We start from the raw sequence: 13,164 nt of genomic DNA, 5'->3' as shown, positions 1-13,164 counted from the left end.
TGCAGGTTTCATCGGCCATAAATAAATTCAGTCAGACCTCGACCAAGGATCTTTACACTCCCACATACAAGCCTCAAGTGCTGGACTGCTACCTGCTGCCCTTGTAACTGCGGACTGCTACTTTTTAGCATTGACTCCGAACTGATGACTGGATGACTAAACAACATTAAGTCAGTCCAGTACACCTTGTGCACTCATACTTACCATTGCAGGAAACGGGACTGCCGAGTGCACACTCTAACAGAGACACTGCTGTGGAGAAAAAAAATACTTGACTGGTTTCTCTCCTGAGTGGAGACTTTATGGACATTTTTTTTATTGATGATGAAGTGTTGATATGTTTACTTTGCTGCACTTTTATTTTTTATATTTGGTACTCCAAACAGAATACATGCGAACTGGAATATCAAGAACTGGAGTTCTTCGTGGAACAGACAGGGTTTTTTTTTCTTAACTTTTGTCATTTGACCCCCCTCCCCCCATTCGTCATGTAGACATTCTTTCCCCTCATGGAAAGGTCTTGCATTGGGCACATTCCAATTTCATTCCACAGATTTGCAACATCCCGTGTTATCTCGTCTCCCAGTGTAAAAGACAGGGAAAATATTTGCGGTTGAAGGCAGCTGTAAGCCAAAAGATCCCATGGTGCTAATCAAATCCAAATGCATTCTTCTAAACAAAACCAGTACAGTATAATTACAAATTAAAATGTCCATATTCATATACACAGCAACAAACTAATTAGTAATATCAAGATTGTCCATTTTAGTTCACTAGCCATTCGTGGCTGTATTAAAAGACTCAATCACCTAGGACATTTCAGACAGGTGCATGTGTTTGGTCCGACGTACTAACAGTCCGACAGGCATTAGTCCGACACCCTAACCCTAAACTCACAGGGAAGCCACGGGTGAGCTTTAACCGGCAACGCATGTCGGGAGCCGCAGGTGAGTTATTTTATTTTTTTAATATATGTTTATTGGTAGAAAGTTTCAACAAGTTAAAACAGTTTGAACATACCATCTTTTTCCCATTTTCTCCCTCACCCCATCCCTCCCCCCACTGTTATCGTCATTTCTTTCCTTCAAGACAATATAAAAAAATAAATAAGAGTAGACACAAACAAAAAAGTCAAGTTCAATCAAACAACCATGGATATTTGACCAAGTGTAAACAATAGGACACAAAAAATAAATTAAACACAGATGACAAAAACAATATAAATAACAAATCTAAAAATAAATAAAATAATTACAATTATGAGTTGGGTTATTCGTGTTCAAGAGATAGTCACAAGTTATGTTAGTAAAAATGTAGTTGAATCGGAATGTTGTCATACATCACCCACCCCTATAAATGATATACTCCTTTATGGACAATTCTATCATTATGAGAAATCATTATGAGAAAGAACAAACGCATAGTATTGACTCAACCGCAGGTGAGTCTTGACCTGCCACGCATGTGTCTTAACCTGGCAACACATGTCGGGAGCCGCAGGTGAGTCTTGACCTGCCACGCATGTGTCTTAACCGGCAAAGCATTTCGGGAGCCACTGATGAGTCTTAACCAGCCATGCATATTGTCGGACTGTTGCATGTCGGATAAACTTATGCATCCCTTTTCAGACAACTTCACTACCCGCTCTAAAAACCAAAGCCATTTGGAAACAGTTGTAACCCTGTATTGTGTCCCATAATTAGCTTGTCACCGAGAGTTCTGCAATGCACTGTCCCTGTGCCTACACTAGTGCTCACAGGGATTATAAACCATTGCGAAATGTAATTGTGTTGCATTTGATAGTGAGTTATCTGTAGACACATCATGTTGCTGAACTCTCAGGTTGAGATTAATCATAGTGTATTGCCTTTTATGTGCATTGTAGTTTGTCTGTACACTGGGACAACACCATGGTAGTATAAAATATGGAAATGACTATCACCTTTCATCCAAATGTTAATTGTTTACAATGCATACACAGTTGAGGAATTTTGACTACCTTATTGGACAAATGACAAATGGCCCTATTTGTCATGATTGTGTGTGTGTGTGTGTGCATACAGGAGTCAGTGATGATTACAGTTACATTACTGTCACTTGTACATTTCTGAACAAAGACAAATGTTACCCTCAGAATTAGATATGTACATGAAGCAACAAACGTGAGACTTTAAACATTTTAAAGTTTTGTAAAATGGAAAACTGCATGTGATTGTTAACTTATTGTGAGTCTTCTATGATGTATGCTGTTTCTTTAAAGAAGGAAACGTATTAAACATAAGTTTTAAATAATTTGTGATTGCCCATCGTTTGAGAGATAAAACCTGCACACCTAGCTACGGTAAAAGACGTCTTTATTTGAAATAAACAGACAACGTTTCGATCCTATGTGGATCTTCTTTAGGTCCCATCATTACCAACAGGTATCAGACATTCACGCACAGTTCACTAGTTTAATTGAACATCTATTGCTGCACATTAGCAACATTATCTGTCCATTAGTCCATGCATGCCATCTCCTGCTCCTTTTCCAAATATCACACATTCTCTCAAAGAATTAATTTGGACAAGGCTGTGAATTGACTGCCATCAATATGAGACAGTGCCTGCCAACATAGTCTTATTTATAATACACTAATTAGTTTCAAAGCCTGTAGGATGTTGTGCATAATAGTTCTCCAGGTTTTCCCGTAGCAGAGCAACTGGTGTCCGGAGTATCCAAGCACATCACATGGAGTGCATTGTCTGGTCACAGATTTTGGTGACATCAAGACCTCAGTGAAACTATACAGAATGCATGGGTGTACCGCAGTATTTGTGCCAGAGGTCGATGGCTTTGGTAACGACAGCATCCGTGTTTTCCTGTGGTATCTGGCAGGAAAAAGAAAGGGAAAATAATATGAGAGGCCACAGGTTATAAGACATACAGTGCCAGTAATAGAAAAAGTCTCCACCAGGTAGGTTGTTGTGTGCCAGCAGCCCAGCACACAATATGTTTAGTGAGGAATATATAATAATACTATACACCATTTATGTAGAATTTAGTCTTGATCACATGACTATAGACAATGTGCAATGATGTGCATGTTTGGACAAAATGTCTAGGAATAATATCATTAATATCATTACCCTGAAGAAGGCAGTATTATTATCTGTCCGAAACGTTGGTTTCTCTGTGTCCTCATTAAACCTTATGCATTGGCAGCTATGAGAGTGCGGCTATACCATTTTTTCATTCAGTATTAACTCTCCCATTGGCTGGCACCTCACAAGGACCGGTGTGCTGTGCATCCTTTTGCTTATAGGAATAATATAAAACATGCGTTATGCAAAAATCTGCCTCTTGGCAGCACTGGAAGGGCCAATGTGAAAAGGGTGGCATTTCTGCCTCTGCCTTTCACTGCAATCGGACACTGCGCTCATGATTCGAGGCATTTTCTTCAAAGCTAACCACTTCTGCAAACTTTAGATGCCAATTGTAGGCAATCAGGATGTAATATGAAAAATCAGACAGACCGTCTTGATCACACAAATATAGAGTTCATATATATACTCCTATTTGCATGAAGACTGGACAAAATCTGTAGCAGTAATATAAAGGATTTTGTTTTGCAAGAAATAGGCCTTCTGGTGGCGCTATATCAAGACAATGTAAAAAGGGTGGTATTTCTTCCATGGCCTAGTCGGAATGGTCATGCTCGGACAGACAGACTGCCAGGGTGCAAAACATAGTCATAGTCTCAGCCATGCCTTTGGCAGTGCGGAGATTAAGGAGCATTTATTTCTTTTATTGTTATGTGTTTTGCTGTTTGTTCACTTACATTGCACAAAAAATTCACAGCGCCTTCTGGCCGGCTGATGCCAAACAGCACAATCTTATAGCTGAGCAGGATCTCCAGAGCAACGAACACCAGGATCTTACAAGAGCCGCTGGTCACCTTGTCCCACACTCTGAGAAAGATAGACCAGAGACAACTATACTGACCAATCCAAGCAAGTTCCTGTCAAAACAGTAAAACACCGCTAATATAGAGCTCCGCCGAATAAATAAGTCAGGAGTCAGGACTAATATTGTGAAGAAAAGGTATATCAAACTTTAGTGGCAGTAAGCCAACTCACGGACACTGCTTAAAACATTAAAGGCATTTTGGATATTGTATCATTATTTAGTAACGTTTATAATTTGTTCCGTCTATATTATCATGCTTTTGTTGTTGGCCTGAGAATCGAATAGAATTATTATTCTATCGATCACTTTTTAAATTAATAGAATAATTGAGAAGCATGTTTTGACATGAAAAGAATGTCAAAACTTGAGCTTATAATATATCGGCTAATTAAAAAAAAATGTATTATTATTACCGGTAATCAATGATTTATTTAAAAAGCAGATGTTAGCAGCACCAACCTCTGCAGGCTGGACTCAGGCAGACAGCCTGCGAAGCAGCGCTTGAACCACAGCCCATAGGGAAGCAGAGCCAACGTGCCGGTGTTCTTCAGGTGCTCCAAGAGACGAGGTTCCTCCTGGCTCAGATAGTGCTCCAGGCTCTTTGGCTGAAGTCAAAGACAGAGTGGTGAGAACCCTGATGTCATATAAGACGGGTTCAAAATGGAACCCTTACAGGTGTGTAACTAACTCTGAGACTGTACAAATGGAACCCCTATCCCATAAGGGTCTATTTGGACCCCTGCTGGTCCCCGGAGCCGGTGCAAAGTGTGAAATTTAATTTACGCGTTTACGTCACCATGTTTGTGCAGAGCAAGTTTCATGACTGCAACACATTTGACACCTGTTAGATAGATAGATTATAGATTCTAAAATATGTGGTTGTCTTACTGAAAAAGTTAATGGAAAAAATACATTGGGCCTGTTTTGTAAATGTCAAAGTAAATTAGACTTTAAATATAAGTCAGAAAACATGACGATACAATGTATAAATAATTGAAAACTTGAAGAGTATCATACAGAAATAACTTTACGACTCCGACACCGTCAAGTTTAACTTCACGGCTTTGCCATTCAAAGTCATTATCATTTCACACGCTTAAGGATTTCACACACTTGGCACTTACCAGATGGGGTATGGAGTCTCCAAACTTGGTGTTAAACTGAGTGACGAAGCATTTTATAAGCCAATAGCAGTCGACAGGGTCATCTACAATTTCTTCCATGGCCCGGCTGATGGACAGAAAGTCCTCATCTTCCTCATCCTGAAACAGAAGAATCACAAGCTACAGCACTAATACATATAACAATGAATCAATCACTATCAACTTCCTTTTTTTTCTATAATCTTTATCCTACCATTTTGCAACCCATTTTTTCACCCAGTGTCAATTATCTAATGTAATCCTGGGCTTCCTCTGCCAACCTGGGGGGGCGGCGGACTGTCCTCATGCTTCCTTCTGTGCATGAGGAGTCCAAGCTGCTTCTTTTCACCCGACAGGGGGGAGTTTCCCCGGCCGTATGTAGCGCGTGGAAGGAACACGTTATTCCAACCAGTTCCGTTCCTCTCAATCATGGATTATCTACACACAATCTAAATAAACAAAGAAAAATCGGCCAAGCATTTGGTAGATAATACACATTTTCCAGTGTGATACCCTTCAGCCCTGAAAAAGGAATTATATAAATGTGTTTCAGCATTGTTTGTAAAGTTAAGAGTTAACGCCTGGAAGTAAAATGCATTTTGGGTGATAAGATGACAAACAGCATAAAACATGCCCATTGAGTTCAATGGAGAAGTGGTGCCAGGTTATATTCAATAATATATATATACATAAGTATATGTAAGTAAGTCAGAGAGGCTTATTGTCGGTATCAGCCAGGGTGCGGGAGTCTATCCCCGTTTCAATGCGCTAGACTTCTGGGAGATGGATTGCTGAGGTGGAGCACAACACCTACCATCAGCTCCCAGCACTTACCTTACCGCACAACGTCAAGCAGTGCTACTCATATGCCGAGTTGGCGGTGCCCGGGATCAAACTCATCATGACCTTGCGGCCGAAAAGCAATTGCTCTATCAACGAGCTACCCAGACACATTTTATTCCATATATGATAACCAAAAAGATCCTTACGGAGGGTAAGGTCTCGGAGCGTCGTGGGAGCATCATGTTCTCCAGTTGGAACATGCGCAGGTAGACGTGGGTGGTGGGTGTGGAGGAGTTCATGAACCTCATCACCTCCAGGGCCTCCAGAAGGTCCTGGTACTGTTCCTTCCTGTACGCTCCCACCAGAGCATGAGAGTCACTGTGGGGGGGCAGGATGCCTGCAGGCAGGCAGGCAGACAGACAGACAGACAGACAGACAGACAGACAGACAGACAGACAGACAGACAGACAGACAGACAGACAGACAGACAGACATGTCACAATTAGTACATAATAGCCTGATCGTCACGATGGACTTATTATCGCAATGTGATGTGCTGTGAGCTTGTAGATCGGCTATTTCCATTATTTTCAACATATATAATATAACAAAATACATACATAAATGGATGCACCTGGGACGTATCCTCAGTGATGTATCCCAAGGTCATCGGGGTTTCGGGTCTCGCAACATCATACCCCTCACTCAGGTGACCCAGCCGGGAGTGATCAAGTCCCGACTTACGTCCCAGTAGCTACCCTCGATAAGTCCCATTAGGGAAAAACCAGGGCCACACAATCCATTCCTCCTGAACTACTCTGCCGGGACTGGGAGGTACCATTCTGGCACATGGAAGGACTAGGCTCTGTGGGTTGACACCTGTCCGGGCCCCTCCTACGTCTCACCAGGTCCACTCCTGCTCTCACCAGGTCAGGCCCTGTGCGTTGCACCAGACTCCCAGCACCAGGCACTTTATTCAGGAATGGTGGATTCTCAAGCCGCAAAGGTTCCGCAGGCCCCACCTTGCCCTTGGTGGTGCCGCCGGCTCCGCTTGAGGCTTGCATGGCCCTCCTAAAGGCCTCACCGTGGGTTTGTTGGGCTTCTTCCTCACGGAAGACACAGGCTGGGGCGCTAACCCATACTGCTCCCGGGTGCCGTCTAATTTCCGGCTGCCACCCGTCTCTCCGGTGGTCACCAGACTATTCCTGGTTGTCACTTAGTCTATTCCTATGAGTCACTATAAATAGAAGAACTATAACAAAATACATACATAAATGGATGCACCTGGGACGTATCCTCAGTGATGTACAGATATACAGTACAGATGAATGGAAACTATTCTGATGATTACAATTGCGATTATCTCAAATAATGGCGATCAAGCAATTATGTAATGATTATGACATGTAATGTGGCGTGTTATGAGCTTGTAGATCGATGTTTTTGAATTTTTTTGAGACTATACAATTATTACATATGTCCTGTTTTGGCCATAGTGCATTATTTATTTGTATTACCTGTCAGTCACTGTAAGTCATTTCTATTTCAATTTAACCCATTAAGACCCAAGGCTGATTCTACAAATGCCTCCTAAAACAGTAGTTCGCACCCTTCAAAAATAGCAATTGTACAAGCTCACAAGGCGGCATTAAGTGACGCGCTGTGAGCTTGTTTATCTACTATTTTTGAATAGCCAACGCAAAAATCTAAAATGATTTTTTTAAAACAAGATTAAAAAAAAACATATTTAGATATATTATTTCCGTGAGAACGATGGCTTCCATTATCGCATTGCAACTTTTCACGAATAGTAAGCCTGCAGTTTCTAATTTGAATTCACCATCGATGATGTCACTGGTGGACCGGTTTCTGAACTGCCCACAGCCCTCCTATGAGACAAATTGTAGTATTTTATCGTGAACATTAGTTGTCTCATTGGAAAGCTAATTAAAAATAAATCTTAATGAGAGAAGGTTGGCATGCTTTGGGGTGCTTCTGTGTGTGTGTGTGTGTGTGTGTGTGTGTGTGTGTGTGTGTGTGTATATATATATATATATGTGTCTTACCTAGCAGTACCTTCCACACATGAATCCTGTACATGGATGGGAGAGGGAACCTCTGACTGAAAGTACTCAGCTTCTCCACATCTATTACACCATTAAAAAAGACACATATTAATTCCCATTAATTAATTAATTAACAAATTAATTCAACCAGCCATCAATGATGAAACACACCCACAATGAGTTCATGCATACAAACCAGAGGCCATATTCACATGTTTTGTGGAATATGGAACGAGGAGAAATCTTAAGCTAAGAGAAAGGGTGGGGTTGAACCCGTTAACGGCTAATAATATGAAACATGATATGTCTGATATGTCGAAATGTCGATTATATGTTAATTGTCAGCCACTTACAATGTCTGGCACTGGCACAATGTAAAATAATTAGCAGATATGCATTTAAGCAGCCTTTTAATTAGTAGCCTAGAATAATCATGGCTGACAGAGCCTGATGTTGCACTGCCCTGCAAATGAAAAACTGGATGGCAGCTTTTACTTATTGCCTAAGGACATTGTTAAAGGCAGTTATAATTCTCCACTACATCTCAAAGGCAGATTTTTTTACACCACTATAATTATTTCTTATATTTAGTTACTAGTTACTTTGTAGATTTTGATTATTGTAATAATAATAATAATCAACCACTTCTTCCATCACTGGTTAAAGGCAGATCTGGAGTCAGACTCGGGTTCTCCTAAATCGACCATTAGGTGGTAATGTACCTTAATTCTCGTGAATACGGCAGCTGGTTTCTACCCAAGAAGAGATGGCACAAGACTACGATAAATTGGTCAATTATGTACCAAGAGGGTTATCCTTGAGCAGTATCTCCAGTGATTTCTTCTCCTCCACTCCACGAAAGCCCACTTTCTCATAATAGGCCGAACGGAAATTTCTCTGGGGGTCATCCGCCATTGTTTCACCTGAAACAATGATTGTTTCACAGACAACGGCTGTCAATATTACCAAGACTCCTTTACGATTATGTTACATAACATTGCAAATTTGCACATGAAAGAGAAAGAATGCAAAAGACTCCCTTTGTCTCCCAATAGCCTCAAGAATAAAAGAAAAAGCGGGAAACTATGTTGAAATTGTCGATGTATTGATCTGAGACCTCTGACATTTGAAAACTAGGGTGATCATGGACTGGTCAAATGTGTCATCTAGAGAAGGAGAAGTCCGCACACAATCTTTGCTCCAACAGTGTTTATTTTGTTAAAACACCATTTAACTCAGGACACGACGTTTCGGCCGTTTCACCTGATGAAGGCTGTTCGTTCACGGCCAAAACGTTGTGTCCTGAGTTAAATGGTGTTTTAACAAAATAAACACTGTTGGAGCAAAGACTGTGCAGACTTCTCCTTCTCTGTATGTATCTACCTTTTGTCTACCTTTACTTTAGGCTACACGAGTATTTCTAATTGTCAAGACTTTTACTTCTACTCCACTACACACATCCACAACATCTCAGAGGCAAATATTGTACTTTTTACTGGATGGATGGATGGATTTTAAGTGTGTACAATGAAATGAATCTGTTGGCATCAATCCAAATGCAATCCAAAAAGGCAATCATAGTAGTGCAAAAGTTGAAAAAATACAGTTTATGTACAGTCAGTAAAGGGGGGGGGGGGAGACAGACTATCATTTGGTTAAAGAGTTCAAGAGAATAAGGCCCGGAAGAAGCCGTTTCTGGATCTGGTGGTTGAAGTCTGAGGCATCTGTAGCCCTTTCGCCTTTGTGAATGGGAGGGGTGGAACAGTCTGTTGTTTGGGTGGGAGGCATCCTTAAGGCTCATTCATAGTCTGGATTTTCGGTGGTGAGGTGACCACCGAAGCTGAAATAACGTTGAGCGGTGGTGAGTAAAAACAGAGAGAAGGGCTGGGGCGGTGGCGGCGGTTTGCTCTTCACCGCAGCTCGTGACGTCATGTTGTAGTTCGGTGGTCACCTCACCACCGAAAATCCAGACTATGATTAAGCCTTTAATGATACTAAGGGCCTTAGACTGGCAGTGCTGCTTGTAGATGGACTCAATTGTCCACTACAATTCTTCTAGTAACTACATTAACCAGCCAACTCTATATAGGCCCTACTTTGGCTGTAGACTGAACTTGTGAAATGGGACATTCTGCATAATGAGCACTTTTACTTTTAGTATGTCAAACTAAATACTTGCAATTTTACTCAAGTAACCTATGTTTGTTATACAGGGCTTTTAGAGTGTTTCTACTTTTTTTTAATATCGGTACTTTTTACTAAATAAAAAAAATCTGAGTTATTCTTCCACCATTGCATCTTGTAAGTGCTGTTATTAAAATGCTTACTTTAAAAATAGCTAAAATACAACAATTCATGGTCATAAGTTCATAAAGCATAATTCATAATAATTTCATGATGTACAATAAATATGTGGTTCATAATTTATTTCATATGAGGTTAAAGAATCAGACCAGTCTGAAGCAAGTGGTGCAACAGCACCCCCTATTGGTACTCCGGGACATAGTCACATAGGTTAGGACCATGATTGATTGATGTATGATTGCATGGCATTGCACACAGGTGCTACAGCCTACAAACTTTGTCTCACTCATCCTCAAACTCTGATCTGCATGAAGAAAGCAGCACATTGCAGTTTAGTGTTACAAACTGTTTAAAGTAAGAAAGACGTCTGAAGCCAAAGCAGACTGTCAAAGGACATTATAAGAATTTTTTTGCAACTCAAGATTCAAGAACCTTTTCCATGACAAGCGGCCAACGAGGTATATTTTAGATTAGTCTCTTTGTTGTGTTGTTTGTTTGACGGACACGTTCACCTGCGCATCGCGCATTTCTACATGTATTGTATTATCATTTGTTTGGTCAATATTATGTACTGTGATGTGCTTGTTTATTATTTTTGTGTGAACATACAGTTCTCACGGCATGGAACAGCAGAGGGATGAGAAGAATGCCCAATAAATGCCCGTTTATAAAGAACCGACCTGTGTCGTCAATGTTGTAAGAAGAGCTACACATCTAGTTATTTCAAGTAATGGTAATGGCTGTGAAGTAAAATAATATTGTCTGTGTAATTACAGTAAAATAAATTAACAGTTTGTTTAAAAAAATGTTGGTAATCGACTAAAAGAGATGTGGAGATATACATATATAGGAACCTATATGTGCTTTGCTTTGCTGTCACATAGCTCTTATGCTATGGACCAGAGTTAGTTGTCACGGTGTCACCTACCTTTGTCACTGATGGGTGTCAGACAGTCACTGTCAACCAAAGTCTGTAGTACAAGAGCTGATCAGCTGTCCAGCCTGCAGGTCGTTGCTGTCAGTAGCTTGTTGACAACTGGACTGTACACATGCACATGCATCAAGGCAGTATAGCAAGCCAGCTAACAGGCTAACGTTACAAATGCCAGCAAGCCAGCTTCTTTCATGAAATCTAAAGTACTCCGTTGATCCTCCTCACCTGAACGCCATCTTCCTAACAACAACACCGAAATATTACCGTTATAACGATAATATTTCTAAGTGTGATAATAACTGTGTAACTACTAACTAGTGTTGTGTTTCGCAATCTAGAATCTGTCAGACTCATTGCACGCATGAACTTCCTGTCCTGCATTTCCTTCCTGTTTTTCAAAATAAAAGTGACGAGATTGCATGGTTTTGGGCTTTAGGGAAATATGCAAGTTCTCTTTATAATCAATCAATCAATCAACTTTATTTGTAAAAAACATAAACATAAAACACTACATACAGAGGAGAAACACCCGTATCCCATAAAAACATACATTTTACAATAAACTTTCATACCAGTGCTTCCAAAAAGCAGATGGATACCTGGTGCTACTGAAGCTGGGGAGCCTGCAGCACGTACCGGAGCACTTGCACTATAGCCTCGACAACCTTATGCAAAGGCTAAACTTATGTAATTTAGATGGCATATAATTATTATAATACCGTACTCATAGTTCATCATATTGTACTACTGTCTGTTAGACGGAATGTTAGGTTCTTAGCTTGCTTATTATGATCCTTGAGTATTTGATGTAGGCCTATTACCGTATGTTGTTCTTGCTTTTTGATTGATTGAAATATGTATTAACAGTTTGCAGAATTACAGTACATTTCAAGCACAAACTCAATACAAAAACTGTTAACTGTGAGTGGACGACCCAATTAAGCATTACACTTGTTTACAACAGGGTCCACCTTGTTCAATTCATCAAAACATTTAGAGACATACAAATAGACATTTCTATATAGTTACAGGAACAGAACAGGAATTCATCATAAAGGAAGCAAAAAGGGAAAAGAAACATATACAGTTAGGGGAAAAGGGGCGGTGGGGGGATTCAGATTTTACGGGGGCCAGTTTCGAATTGCAGCCGTCCGTAGGTGCCCTTTGAGAGTGTTTTTGAAGGAGTCAAGGGATTCACATGTCTTAATGACTGTTGGTAGGGCGTTCCACATTTTGGTGGCATAGGAGCGAAAATAATTTAGTCCCTTGTTTGTGCCGAATCTGGGTTGTACATGGTGTTGTGGGTGTGGACTGAGTATTTAGACGGGTACATGGGTATCTTGGTGGTGTATCGAATCTTGTGGACCAGACCCATTGCAAGATGCTGTACTCTGTCGTCGACCCTAAGCCATCCCAGCCTGTCAAAGTGGGCAGGGGTGAGGTGGGTTCGGGGGGTGAGGCCAAGTAGGAGCCTGACCAGTTTGTTTTGGGAGGTCTGGAGCCTTGTTTTAAGGGCATTTGAGGTGCTGTGGTACCAAGAGGTGCATGCATAGTCAAAGAAACCTTGTACGAGGGGCTCCTGTTAAGGTCTTCAAGGTGTTTTTGTTGACCAGTGAGGAGATCCTGTAAAGTTCTTTGATTGACTTTTTTGATTACGTTGGTGGCCATTTTATCACCGGAAAGATTGGCCTCCAGGATGGAACCTGCTTACTGTAAGTCACTCTGAAGTAAGACCATCTGCTAAATTCCTAAATTGTAGATTGTCCTGTGGATATAAATACATTCACACATGTTTTATTTTTAAGAGAGAGGTCTTGGGGTGTCCATTTGGTCCAGAGAAAAACTATAGATTTCTTCTGCCCAGCTCATGAATGTAGCCTGTGATAGTGTGATTAGTGAGTAACAGAAGGAGAAATATATATATATATCTTAACCCATATGGAACATTGTTGACTATTTTCATAGATTACTTACACCTAGAAGTAC

The 13,164-nt window shown here is 40.7% G+C and overlaps 2 protein-coding genes across 8 annotated transcripts in view; one reads left to right on the top strand and one right to left on the bottom strand.

Annotated features, from left to right (window-relative positions):
* Window positions 1-1,167, top strand: part of phactr1 (phosphatase and actin regulator 1) — a 34,668-nt gene extending 33,501 nt beyond the window's left edge. For all 7 annotated transcript variants that reach the window (XM_083767767.1, XM_083767769.1, XM_083767766.1 and 4 more), the window contains exon 13: window positions 6-1,167. In XM_083767767.1, the coding sequence (XP_083623893.1) occupies window positions 6-21 (16 nt within the window). In that variant the 3' untranslated portion in view covers window positions 22-1,167. The remainder of the gene's footprint in view (window positions 1-5) is intronic.
* A 176-nt stretch (window positions 1,168-1,343) lies between these two features.
* On the bottom strand, window positions 1,344-11,543 carry tbc1d7 (TBC1 domain family, member 7). The gene is made up of 9 exons (XM_083767770.1): window positions 11,173-11,543; window positions 8,744-8,863; window positions 7,941-8,021; window positions 6,081-6,271; window positions 5,074-5,211; window positions 4,409-4,554; window positions 3,822-3,951; window positions 1,534-2,871; window positions 1,344-1,474 (listed from the first exon to the last, which is right to left on the bottom strand). Exons 2-8 carry the CDS (start codon window positions 8,853-8,855, stop codon window positions 2,785-2,787), a joined length of 885 nt encoding a protein of 294 aa, XP_083623896.1. The 5' UTR covers window positions 8,856-8,863; window positions 11,173-11,543; the 3' UTR covers window positions 1,344-1,474; window positions 1,534-2,784.
* Between the last annotated feature and the right edge of the window lie 1,621 nt (window positions 11,544-13,164).

This window comes from Protomyctophum parallelum (assembly GCF_964188405.1).
Source record: "Protomyctophum parallelum genome assembly, chromosome: 6".
Lineage (NCBI taxonomy): Eukaryota > Metazoa > Chordata > Actinopteri > Myctophiformes > Myctophidae > Protomyctophum > Protomyctophum parallelum.
This window is presented reverse-complemented; position numbering and strand designations above follow the sequence as displayed.